This window comes from Coccinella septempunctata, chromosome 2 (genome assembly GCF_907165205.1).
Source record: "Coccinella septempunctata chromosome 2, icCocSept1.1, whole genome shotgun sequence".
Lineage (NCBI taxonomy): Eukaryota > Metazoa > Arthropoda > Insecta > Coleoptera > Coccinellidae > Coccinella > Coccinella septempunctata.
In genome coordinates, this window is record NC_058190.1 from 3,393,275 (window position 1) to 3,406,683 (window position 13,409).

At 31.8% G+C, this 13,409-nt stretch overlaps 1 protein-coding gene across 1 annotated transcript; it reads right to left on the reverse strand.

The window, feature by feature from the left end:
- Positions 1-182: 182 nt before the first annotated feature.
- Positions 183-9,052, reverse strand: LOC123307616 (ejaculatory bulb-specific protein 3-like). The gene is made up of 2 exons (XM_044889999.1): positions 8,810-9,052; positions 183-494 (listed from the first exon to the last, which is right to left on the reverse strand). Exons 1-2 carry the CDS (start codon positions 8,997-8,999, stop codon positions 286-288), a joined length of 399 nt encoding a protein of 132 aa, XP_044745934.1. The 5' UTR covers positions 9,000-9,052; the 3' UTR covers positions 183-285.
- Between the last annotated feature and the right edge of the window lie 4,357 nt (positions 9,053-13,409).

Sequence of the window (13,409 nt, forward strand, 5' to 3'; positions counted from 1 at the left end):
CGCGTAGGTTAATTCCTTGAAATTGTTTAACTGTATTGCATTAACTTTGATTCAAACTTCTCAGGTAATAATTTCTACTTTTCAACTGAGTCAGTATTTCAAGCTGTTGCTTAAAGTATCAGTTGTAGTAGAAAATTTGCAGCTGAATTTCATGTCTAGTACTTTCATAAAAAAAATATAGATAAAAACAAATATTTATTCAGTCTACATAATTTTGTTTCATTCTTTCGAATGCTGCTTGGGGATTCTTCATTATTTAAACAATAAGGAATTAATTATCTTCTCTTATACATTTAATTTTCCATTCTTCTCAGCTTGTTGTCTGAATTCCTCGAACTTCTTTCTGTACATTCCTTGGGGATCGTATTTCTTCACCAGTTTATCCCAATCTTTTGGCCTTTTCTGCGTGAGATGTCTCACAACCTTTTCTGCTACTTCCTTCTGTTTTGGATTACATTTATCACAGGCTCTTTTCAAAGCATCTGGCAGTGTTTCTGAAAATTATAATTTCAAAATCAGTAAGTCAGGGGATTGAAAAAATAAGCAGCTCATTATGTCTAATTCAGTGAAAGACAATTTCGAACCTCTCTATAACTTCTTTTTTCAATCATGTTTCACAGTTTTTTATTCGGCTAAATGTAGAATACATACTTTCGTCAATCTGCCTCTTCTCCTACTCCTTTCACTACTGTTATTCAAGATTATAGAGATTTCGTTGGATTAAACAACTCCTTCCAGACATTTGAAAAAAGGTTTTAAAGATCAATCATCATCATCACCTTCACAGTACAGGAACAGAAAATAAGGTAACTAGTTGATGTCGCAAGAACGTAAAAATTTTCACTGATTGAAGAAATAATAAGAGATATACTACACACAATACATAAAAAGAAAATGCAGAATTTCAATTTCTAAGATTCGTTCAGCTGGTTTTAATTTTCATTTGATTATTTCTGGTGAAAAATTCTTGATCGGTGCAAAGACTGATATATTTGTTTTTCCGGAAAAATGTGAAAAATAATTTTCTTTTTCGTTTCCGATTGTTACATGGTTGGCTTTGCCTAATGAACTACATTTTTCATGAAATATCCTTGAAAACCACATATCAATAGGACTATAGGAGGTCTTTAGTTGAAAATGTTTCTAATAACAAAACTATTCTTCTTTTGGATATAAAAATTAGATTGTCCTCTTACATCAAGTTATTGCAAACATAGGTACACATCTCCAGTTTTCTGAATGTTTATTTCCAATTTGAATATTTCAATTGGAATCTGAATAATTTCTCACAGAATGATTTTAACAAATATGTGTGAAATTGGACGTTCCTATATTGAAACGAACTCCATCAAACAGGCGTTGATGATTCCAATTCGTTATGGTCGTAAACGGTAAGTTAAAACTAATAAAATAATTCCATAACAACTGTAAATTTTTTCTGATCGTATATTTGCTTATGAATTTGAGTAACCATGAAAGTGAGCATGAAAATAACAGTTTGTTTGAACTTCCCATTTGGAAGTGCTATCATGACCTTTCGGAAAATATGGAATTATTTATACCAAATTTATTGACTAGAGAATGAACAGAGCTATAACAACAATTATTTTCGATGAATCTTGATTTTGGAAAAAATCAGATTTGGATTGTTATGTTCATTTAACAGTTTATAATGAAAGAAGAAATAGATTCTCAAATTACTATCTTCCAAACTATACTAGATAGAAATTCCAAAAGAGTTTTGCCTTCTTGAGCCTCCAAAATGACGAGCCCTCAAATGTTATTAACTTCTTTTGTTCCAGATTTATGATGAAAAATCGGAAATCGAAAATATGTAGGTAATATGATATTCTGAAATTTCTTATACTTTTAACTTCTTTCCTTTACCGACGATTCCGATGAAATTTTGAAATCCTACAATGCTATCGTCATTTAATAATATTATAAAGTACCATTTTTATTCAAATCATTCGGAAAAACAGAATCTTGAAATCTTAGGGGGACCATTCCAATAAAAGTGTTAAATTTCATTGAATGAGGATTTAATTGAGGGATTTCAAAATTTCATGAGATGAAAATCATCCGTAAAAGAAGAAATTTTAGGATATCATATATTTCCGATTTTTTATTATCAATCTTTATACTTATACAGGGTGTTCCTAAATTGAACGTACAAACGAAAAGGGGAGATTCCTTAAGTGAGTTTGAGAAAAAAAAGTTCCATAAACATGGGATCGCAAACGTTTCGTTTTCGAGATACAAAGTGTTGAAGTTAGAATTTTTTTCAAGTTTTTTTCTCATAGTATCTACACTTCACAAGAATCTTTATGAATCATCGCTACAGATCAGGAAAATTTCCATAAAGGCTGGCACTGAATTCATTCACCACAGCTTACAAAGTGGCCTTCCCATCATAATTTGAATTTTCACGAGGATTTCGAGAGAATCGTTCAAAATTTTTTTTCTCGAAATCGTTGGTAGATACGACAAAACTACAAGAGACCGAAAAGTTTAGTATAAGAACAAAGCTTCTTCTTACATTTTTTCAAATTAACAGTTGCTCACCAAAAAAAAGTTCTGCAGAAGAACAGGTGGCAGTGTTCCAGAAAAAATATCACCCTGTAGATCTTCTATCGAAATTGCCATGTCACGTGGTGAGAACTCTAAAATGTAATATCTATGCCAAATTTCAGTTGAATATCTTGTGAAGTGTAGATACTATGAGAAAAAAACTTGAAAAAAATTCAAACTTCAACACGCTGTATCTCGAAAACGAAACGTTTGCGACTCCATGTTTATGGGAACTTTATTTCTTAAACTCACTTGAGGAATCTCCCCTTTTCGTTTGTACGTTCAATTTAGGAACACCCTGTATATAACAAAGGAATATATTAAAATTTGAGGGATGGCCTTTTTGGAGGACTCAGAACATTTTTGCCAATACACGGAATTTCTATCTGGTATATAATTCAGAAAATAGTGATGGTGAACATTCAATTTGTCACTACCCTGATCATGGATAAAGGTTGAGTCTTTGACTCGTAAAAATATTTTAACAGTAGATCCTTGAGGTCAAAAGAAACTTTTGTCTTATACGATTTTTCCGATTCGGCCCTGACAAAAATATATAGCCATTTTAAGTTTTCATAATGATCAGTGCCACCCCAGAAAAAACAAAATTCCTGCAGAATAACTAGTTATATCTGTCACACTACACATCTTCGGATCTTTTAAATAGTCGCAGATTTGCAATTTTACAAATGTCACAGATATTTTTCATTTTTGAACAACAAATTACTCGAAAACGGTGAACTAAACGAGAAGATATGAAGAATACTTTTATTTTACAAAACGTTCAAATATTCATTAGATATCGTGCAACTTACTTTTAATGGTATTTTCATGGTACGTAATGGTCATAATGAGAAAACTGGAAGACATGGGTGATATGCTGTGTTCGAAAAAGATTCATCAAATATATGTAAAACTATATTACGAAATTTATTTCATTCGATGAAACCGTTTGTGATATTTTTTATGGTTTTTCAGCAGCCTGTATCTTGAACCGAGCCGATTCGGACAGAATGGTGAAGGAAAAAATTGTTCTTTTGATCTCAAGAATCTACTGTTGAAATATTTGTACGGCTCAAAGACACACCCCCTATATGTAGGGTGTAAATTAGTGTGAATGAATATTTTCTGAAACTTTTTTTTACTGCTCCTGCGTAAATTCTTGCAAATCGGTTATTTCAATTATTCAATTGATTTTCTTCCAGAGATTGGGAGTGAAAACTCTAAGAAGTTTCAGAAAATGAAGAATCCTCCCAGATGGAATTCCAATCGATATCAGTAAATGAATAGTGGCGAAAAAAGTGAAGAGTAGATTTGTTTTCAAAAAATGTGTGGGTCTTCTAGTTAATTTTTTTTTAATATACCCTACTTCGATAGAGACCCTTGAAGATGGCATTCAAATGCAATTTTTTCCTCAGACCCCAGAAAAATTGAGCAGACATTTTATTGAAAAGACAATAAAAAAAATTTTGATGGTATTCCATTGTATAATGTTAGCATTCTATCCGTCTATTTCAGTTAATTATTCCAGCCTATCCTACGAATTTTAGGGGTGGCTTTTTCTACCCATAAAGTTTTTTCATTGCTTCTTATCTCCCATAAAATTTTCGCTCAATTTAATTTCTGTCAGCTGTCTGGTTTTTAAAAAAAATTTGAAAATTGCTTTCAGGTGCTATCTTCAGGGAGCTGATCAAAAAAATTTATGTGCAAGACTCACAATATTTTCCATAGGTAATAGTGTGGGGTACTTTCTTTAAAAAAATACCTCACAAGTAACCTAGATTATACGGATTGTTGTAAAAGTTCTTTCAATGATTGAAAAAAAATTTAATCTATAACTTTGAAACTACCTAGTGGATTTTGACGATTGAAGCACTCAATCTGTGCTTGGGGACTCTAAACCTATCCTGAGAATTTGAAGTACCTATCTTTTTTCTGAAATAAGGTAGAGTGTTTACTATGAAGACTAGACAAACGATGTTTTGTTTTGATTTTGATAACGATTTCTTTGTCTATGTATCCAACTCAGGGCCTGTTCCGATATTGCTGTTAGTACTGGCCCGCAATCGAATAACAATAGAACTCGAACGACTGGGCCAATAGGCATCGTTTCTGAAATACTGACAGTACTATTCAGGAATATCGGAACAGACGGTCTATCTTTTGAGTCTAGTTTCAGTAAAAAATAAGAAAATTACAAACATTCGGGTGAAATAATGTCTCGCACAAATTTGGAACAACTGATTCAACAAACAGTTTTCGAAAAATTAAGGGACTCTTTCATTTAACCACAAGTTTGTAAAGGGAGATTGTTGAATTTGACTTTAGAATATATGTGGAGTTTTTCAATTTGTCCATCTATGCTCCATCCTCATCGCCTTCTTATTATACAACCTTTAGTTATTCCACACAAGTTTTGCAAAATGAATTGTGTAAAATCATTACCAAACAAAACGGCAAAAATTTGTGGTCATCTATCGCAAAATAGACATTCCCTACCAGTCTCCAAACATGGCAAACAAATCTACGAAGAATTCAAGTCATGCCTGACCCAAATGATCCAAACAAGAACCTTGCTTTCAATGACTTAAGCAGCTTAAGAAATATTTACCAATAATTGGTTACGCACGAACCGTATACTGATATGACTGGATATTAGTATATCAAGAAAAATCTGATGCAGTAGGGTAATACCGAAGAGTGAAGAGGTGGAAACTGGACTGGTTCTACCACATGTTACATAATCATCGGAAGTTTAATGCTCGGAGAAAGTGATCGAAAGTGAGAAGTAGCTTGAGATGTGGTAACGAAGTTGATAATCCGAAAATGGTTCGAACAGATTTAGGAACCATTGACACATAGGTTGAACTAATTGAGGAGGGTGTGTGTTGCCGGATGATTTTTAGATTTCGCCATTACCGGAGGTAGAGAAATTGAAAAAATGAGCAGATTGTGGGTAGGTATTCATGAAATCATAAATTGATTTTCAGGCTGCAAAGTTACTTATGAACCTCTAAAATATGTAAAAAATATTGAAAAGAATTTAACTATAGTCGAAAAATATTCACAGTTAAACTATTTTATGAATAGTTGTGCATAGAATATTGTGAATAGTTGTGCATAGAATATTGTGAATATAAACTATAATTCATCCCATTTGGCCTAGAATGTCTAGACCATCTAAGATCTGGTCACGATAGGAGAACTAGAATATATTGGTATAACATAGAAAAGTATTTGAAACGAAAAAATTCTCAAATTCAGATCAAACGAATCAGAATTCAAAATTAATACAATTATTTGTTCGATTGACTGAAGAATATAAACAAGTATAACTAGCTTAACTGTAATTTAATCTTCTTTAGTCTATCCTGAATACAGGATTGTAATACAAGAATCTTGTCTTTTAGCATTGATAACTTTTTTTCCTAGAAAGAATTACGCAAATATTTATAATTTTAGAATTTTGAGCCGAGAATTATTGTTTTTGACGCATTGATGAAGAATAAAAGAACAAAAATCTAGGGACTTGAAATTTTCAGTATAGGTTTAGGTTTGTAGAGGGTTGATTAAATGGTTTCAGAGTCATACACATCTTCAATTTTCTCTCAATATTTAAAAGTATACCGGTTCAAGTGAATTCAATCGTATCATTGAAATATATTGATAAATTTGTACCTACATTTAAAAAAATATTCAAATTCTTCACGAACCATCAGAATTTTATTTTGGATAGATCTGTGTTTCATAGATATTTTCCAGAAAATTTGAAAGATAAATTACTGAAAACTTCTTGTTTGAAACCTTCTAAAGCGTTGATATTTGAATATTGAATATTGAAAAACTCATTTCTATGAACTGAAAAACATTCATTTTTTGAAATAACTCAATAGATTACCTATAGTATATTTAAGCCTGACAAAAACTTAATTTGTTGACGTTATATCGAAAATGGATTCCAAGTTAGGTGTTCAAAAATCACTCAGCTCATGAAATTTCTTATAAAGAGTGAATAAAGGTAAACACTATTTCCTTCAACATTTTTTTCCGAATCGGCTCGGTTTAAAAGGTACAGGCTGTTGAGAAACCATAAACAAATTTCAGTACTCACAAACGGTTTCATCGAATGAAATGAATTTTGGAATATAGTTTTTTATTTATTTTATGAATCTTTCTCGAACACAAGATTTCACCCATATCTCCCAGTTTTCTCATTATGACCATAAAAATACCAAAAATTCAAAGAACTAAACTCTTGAAAATAAGTTCGATGCTATCTATTGAATATTTGAACGTTTTGTAAAATAAAAGTATTCTTTATATTTTCTCGTATAATGCACCGTTTTCGAGTAATTGGATGCTAAAAAATAATAATTGGGTACTCTGGCTGAATTCAACAGATTTAGCTAGTTGTTCTGAAGGTAATTTTGTTTTTCCAGGGATGGCACAGCTCATTATGAAAACTTAATATGGCTATATCTTTTTATCAGAGCTGAATCAGAAAAAATGGCGTGGAAAAACCTTTTGACCTCGAGAATATTCTGTTAAAATATTTGTACGAGTCGAAGACTCACCCTATAGAACTTTTTATGTATGGTTTTCAACTTTTTTTTTAATGCCAACCATAACTGGGTTGAAAGATTAATCAATAAATTGAAATTTTTACCTTTTTCACGTAAAGTGAGATCGATCACAAAAATTTTCAGTATTCTTATTTTCCAATATCATTCATTGAAAGTCGAATAAGAAAATAACAAGTCGCATATTTTGCCACCTGTTGTAAGAATCTACATTTTTGTGACTGTGATTTTTATTTTAAATAATTCATGAAAAACTAGCCTTCCAAAAAGGCAAGTTGTCGGTAAAAGTTCATAAACACCAATTACTCCTAAAATAATTGTCCTTGACCATAATTCACATAAAAAAGTGAAAATTCTAACTCAATAAGTTTAATCATTTCATTCCTATAGTAGAAGAATAATTTATAAAAATCACCATCACTGAACAAATCATAAGAAAATTCTAGCATTTTCCATATATGAAATGAAAAACCTACTATTCAGTTACATAATATCGAAAAAATAATGCGGTTATTCGGTCAATAAATTCTTCTGCGAGCAATATTTCACACAAAGCTATTATACACCTTGACTGACTCGAAAAAGTCCTACTATTTATTCATTCAAAGATCTAAATTTTTCGTCTGATACGTTTCTGTAAATCTGGTGATTCGAGGTATGACTGTGGTATCTCTACTTGCGATTTGAACTTATAATTCATCAAATCGGCAAATTGTGACCAACTTTATAGAATCAAAATTCTAATAATACTTCGAATGATAATTCATAAAACAAGCTCAATGAATATGAGAATGAAAAAGCAAAAGCAATAAATTAAAATCATTCCATAATATAGTTTAAAAAATCAGTTATTACATCTTTATTCAAATTCGATGTTTATAAAAATATTTGGTCTTCAGTTCTTCAAGGAGACGTGTTGAATTATCTGATTTGACATCAACTATTTTTTTTCCCAAATAAAATCAGTATCTATAATGGAAAACATTACAAGAAAAGTTTTTGAATTTGAAAACTGCTGAATTTTTGGTTCATTTTTCCAAATTATCTGAAAAATCGCTCTAGGAATCAGTACAAAAATGAGAAAATTATGTCAAATTTACGCAACTAATGAACCAGTCGACAGAGTTTGGTAAGAAATACATGAGAAAAAAGAATTTTTGAGTGTACAGATATGCGGTAGATAGGCAATTTATTCAACCAGAAGAGTGAAGAAATGAGTTTGGCGTTTAACATTTCCTTTCTCTCTTCCTGAATGTTTGTATATAAAATCAGTGAAAAAATAAGGTGAAAAATTTTTTTTTTTAAATTTTTCGATTTGTTCGATTCAAAATTATAAGCATTTCCTCTTAGGAAAAGTTGAGGGACGTTATAATTTTATTTCTTTAGTTTCGAATTGATTATTTTGAATGAATATTGATTTTTCTCAAATGGTCTGTTATTTTTCGTTTTATATTGAATTCCGAGAAGACTAATGAAACAACACTTTATTCAACAAATGAATGCACGCATTATGGAAATGGTTATTATAATTGATAATTCTCAGTTCCTTCAGAATTAAAAAAAAAACACTCAAGAAATAGATCTTTGATGGTACAAAGATATTATAGAGGTATGTGATAAGAAAATTTAAAAAAAATAATAATAATTGTACTACTCACTTTTGAGTTCTCTGCCCTCAGGTGTGCAGGATCCCTGGTCCAGCATACATTTTATGTAACTGGTCAAAATTCTGTCGTTGCCCAAAATTCTGTCGATATCAATGTTATCATATTTCGATGTGTAAGAAGAGTCCTGCGATACCACGTACGCCACGCAGGTAAGTAGAACAACGGCACTCGAGATGTTCATGTTATGAATATTCAGAAAATGCTTCCAATGGATCACCAACTGTGGAGCAGTTGACTATTTAAAGGAGTAGGGCGATAAGGGGGTAACAAGAAAGTGAGAGTATGGGTAGTAGTGTGACATCAGCGTGGCATTGGACAATCATTGATCAATATAGCATTTCGAGGAATTTACATCAAAACCGATGAAGTTTTCGGTTTTTTTTTTTAAATTTACATAAGTTTGCTCGGAAAATCCTGAACATTGTTACCAACGATTCAGTAGCTACTTCTCGTAAGTTTCACAATGTACACAACTCGTGTAGTTGGCTGATCGATCAAATCCGTTTTCGTAGAAAAAAGAATCCATTTTTTTCAAGGTTTAAGAATTTCACACATTGTCTTTTTTTTCTATCTTCATTCAAGATAAATTGGAAATGTCAAGCAGTATTTCTAGGGATGACAGAACGTCAGAAATAAGTGCTTTTTATCTGATGAACGAAAGCGCTTATTAAGGAGCTACAACCCTCGGAAAGAGCCTAGCATAACTTCTGGTGTAGGTGACAGGTGACATTATAGGTATACAAAGAGTTGCCAAGTGTTGATGAATTTATTGCAACAGTTTTTTGTGAACATATGTCTAAGGATTAGGTAATAGCACAGTATAGACACCTATACTGTGTCTATACTGTGGTAATAGTTGGGGAGCCGACGATGCTAAATCGGGATTTACTCGAGCGTCATGGAGACCTAGTGGATTTTGAAGATTAGATGGTAGAAAGAAAAAAAGGTTCTATGATGTATGCACTTTCAGCGGTGGGGAAAGCGTCTGCAGGGTCTCAAAGATGTAAAAAAAATCGTCAGGTGTACATACTCGAGCGTGTCAGATTTTCATACAGATGGTTAATCTCGGTTTTGTAAACTTGTTGACCCATTAATCTGACACTAATCACAGGGGGTTTTCTTAATCTGACACTTTGAAGATGATAAAAATTCTTTTTTTGCGAATATTTCCCTGCCTGTACCTCTAATAATTTTTGAATTCATTACGAAAGTTGTAGATAATAAAATTCTACACAACTTTTGTCTGAAGCAATTTTACATACTCTTAACCGTTCTCGAGTTAGAGGGCGATAAGGGCGAGAAGCTTAGCCACACATGCGAAAGGGCAAGGTCAATGTAGAATCCCAGTCTAATCTACATTCATATAATTGTCAAAATGACAATGTATTTTTATCCCTTCATAAACTTTTTAGGGTTTTCACTCCCAATCTCTGAAACAAAATCAATTAAAAATGAAATCAACGATTTGCTCCTGCGTAAATTCTTGCACTAATTTGTCAGGAGCAAATTAACTAGAAAAAATTGTTGCCTGTCTGAAAATAAATAACGTTGAAATTATAATTCTAAGTTGTAACGTTTCGGAGTCTATATCAGACTCCTTCATCAGACGAAAAATCTATTTTTGAAAATCTTCTGAATTGTGGCTTTTGTTTGACATTAATTGTCAATACATAGAAACAGAGACTGCACAGAAACGTTGATTCATTTAATTTTGAAATTACCGGATGACAGTTCCTTCTTTAGTAAATTGATCCAAATATGATCTATTCCTACCGAACAATTTGCCAAATTATTATCTTGATCTAATAGAATACACGTAGACTCTTTAATTTTTCGTTTAAAATGGTCTGGTTCCGTCATTAAAATTTTAGTGTTGTCCCAATCCATCATGTGGTCTCCCGTATAAGAAAAATGTGATCTGCGATTTGTGATCCATTAATTTCTCTATTTTTAATTTTATTTTTATGTTCGCGTTTTCTTATTTCTAGAGGTCTGGACGTTTCACCTGTATAAGTTTTACCACAAATACATGGTATGTTGTAAATACAATTTTTTGATTTTTGTTTTTCGTTCAAAGGTTTAGTTTTTGTTAATATAGATCTCAAATCATTTTGTGTTTTAAAAACAGTTCGTATGTTGAACTTCGAACCGATTCTTCTTATTTTTTTTGAAAGGCCATTAACATAAGGAATTACATTTCCTTATGTCTATTATATTCCAATATGTTCCATTAACATAAGGAATTACATTTCCTCATGTTAATGGCCTTTCAGAAAAAATAAGAAGAATCGGTTCGAAGTTCAACATACGAACTGTTTTTAAAACGCAAAATGATTTAAGATATATATTAACAAAAACTAAACCTTTGAACGAAAAACAAAAATAAAGAAATTGTATTTACAACATACCCTGTATTTGTGGTAAAACTTATACAGGTGAAACGTCCAGACCTCTAGAAATAAGAAAACGCGAACATAAAAATAAAATTAAAAATAGGGAAATTAATGGATCACAAATCGCAGATCACATTTGTTCTAATACGGGAGACCACATGATGGATTGGGACAACACTAAAATTTTAATGACGGAACCAGACCATTTTAAACGAAAAATTAAAGAGTCTACGTGTATTCTATTAGATCAAGATAATAATTTGGCAAATTGTTCGGTAGGAATAGATCATATTTGGATCAATTTACTAAAGAAGGAACTGTCATCCGGTAATTTCAAAATTAAATGAATCAACGTTTCTTTGCAGTCTCTGTTTCTATGTATTGACAATTAATGTCAAACAAAAGCCACAATTCAGAAGATTTTCAAATATAGATTTTTCGTCTGATGAAGGAGTCTGATATAGACTCCGAAACGTTACAACTTAGAATTATAATTTCAACGTTATTTATTTTGAGTTCATTGGCAGGCAACAATTTTTTCTAGCTAATTTGCTCCTGACAAATCAGTGCAAGAATTTACGCAGGAGCAAATCGTTGATTTCATTTTTAATTGATTTTGTTTCAGAGATTGGGAGTGAAAACCCTAAAAAGTTTATGAAGAGATGCAGAATCCTCCCAGAATAAATTTCAATCGATACACAAAAATAAGTTTTTTTTAATTAATAATAATAATAATAATTTTTATTAGTTGATCAACTATTTATAACCTGCAAAGGAAATGAAAGAAAAACTCAAAAATGCCCCTTAAAGTGAGAAATCAACAATCTCTTGAACGCTCTATAATTGGTACATCTCTTCATCTCTCTAGGTGAACCATTATAAAATTTTAATCCTCCAATCAAAGTAGATCCCGATGTAGAGCTAAGTTGTGTGGTGAATCTCGGATGTGTATCTGATGTGCTCACAAAGTTACTCTGTCAGCATTTTATGTTCAACCCTATATATGAAATCCAGTGTTTTGAATATAGTCCTCTGTCTCACAGTCATCAAGTTCAGTGCTTGACTAACATGACTCTAATAATTGGCGTTCTTCTATTACAGCTCAAAACTATTCTTATGCCCCTGTTCATTACTTTTTGAATTTTTTCAATACTGTTCGACTTTAGATTGAATAATAAGGAATGATTATCTCATATACTGATATAAGTTGTATAGCATAACATTTCCTGCAAATTTTGTCCGAAGCAATTTTTTCTTCATTTCAACGTTTTTGAGAAATAATAGCGATGAATGTATATTAGACTGGGTTTCTACATTGACCTAAGCTCCTCTCTTATAGCCCTCTCACTCGAAAACGGTGGAAAGTATGTAAAACTACTTCAGACAAAAGTTGTATTGAATTTTATAATCTACAACTTTCATAATGAATACAGAAATGATTAGAGGTAGGTACAGGAAGGAAGATATTTGTAAAAAATGCCTTGTTATCATCTTCAAACTGTCAGATTAAGAAAACCCCCCTAAGATTAATGGTTCAACACGTCTGCAACACGGAGATTAACTATCTGTATGAAAATCTGACCCGCTCGAGTATGTATGTACAAGGTGTCCGAATTAAAGTGTCACTATACCTTATTGTGGAAACTTAAGGAGCTAGAAGAAAAAGTTGAATACAAAGCTTGTCTGTAATCGATTGGACTTTTATTTTTCACAACCCACCTCAATAAAGGGTGCTCCGTTTTCTCCCTGTTGGTATCAATTTTCTCATTTTAAATGGAACAGCCTGTATATTATTGCATTTTTGACAGTTGTAGGTGCTCACTAAAATAGCTGATACTAGTTCATATGTTACATCTCTACTTTTAGCAATTTCAACTCTTCCGTACGCCTAGCCCCACCACGCAAACTGTCAGGTCAGATTAACAATAATTTATTATCAGAGACACGTAGGACATATACAATATCTTAATCTGATATGCTCGAGTATCATAGAACCTTTTTGTCTTTCTACGAAATAAACAGTCTACTATGTCTTATTTCAAATGGTACACCCATTATATTTTTGCATCGTTAGATAGCTGATGTAAAGGCAATTCCAACAGTATGGTATAACTTTTGGGTAAAAGCTCAACAGTTTATGAGTTATTGGGATTCATAAGAAAAAAATGGTGAAAACGGTAGGTCAAACTTTTTGGAAT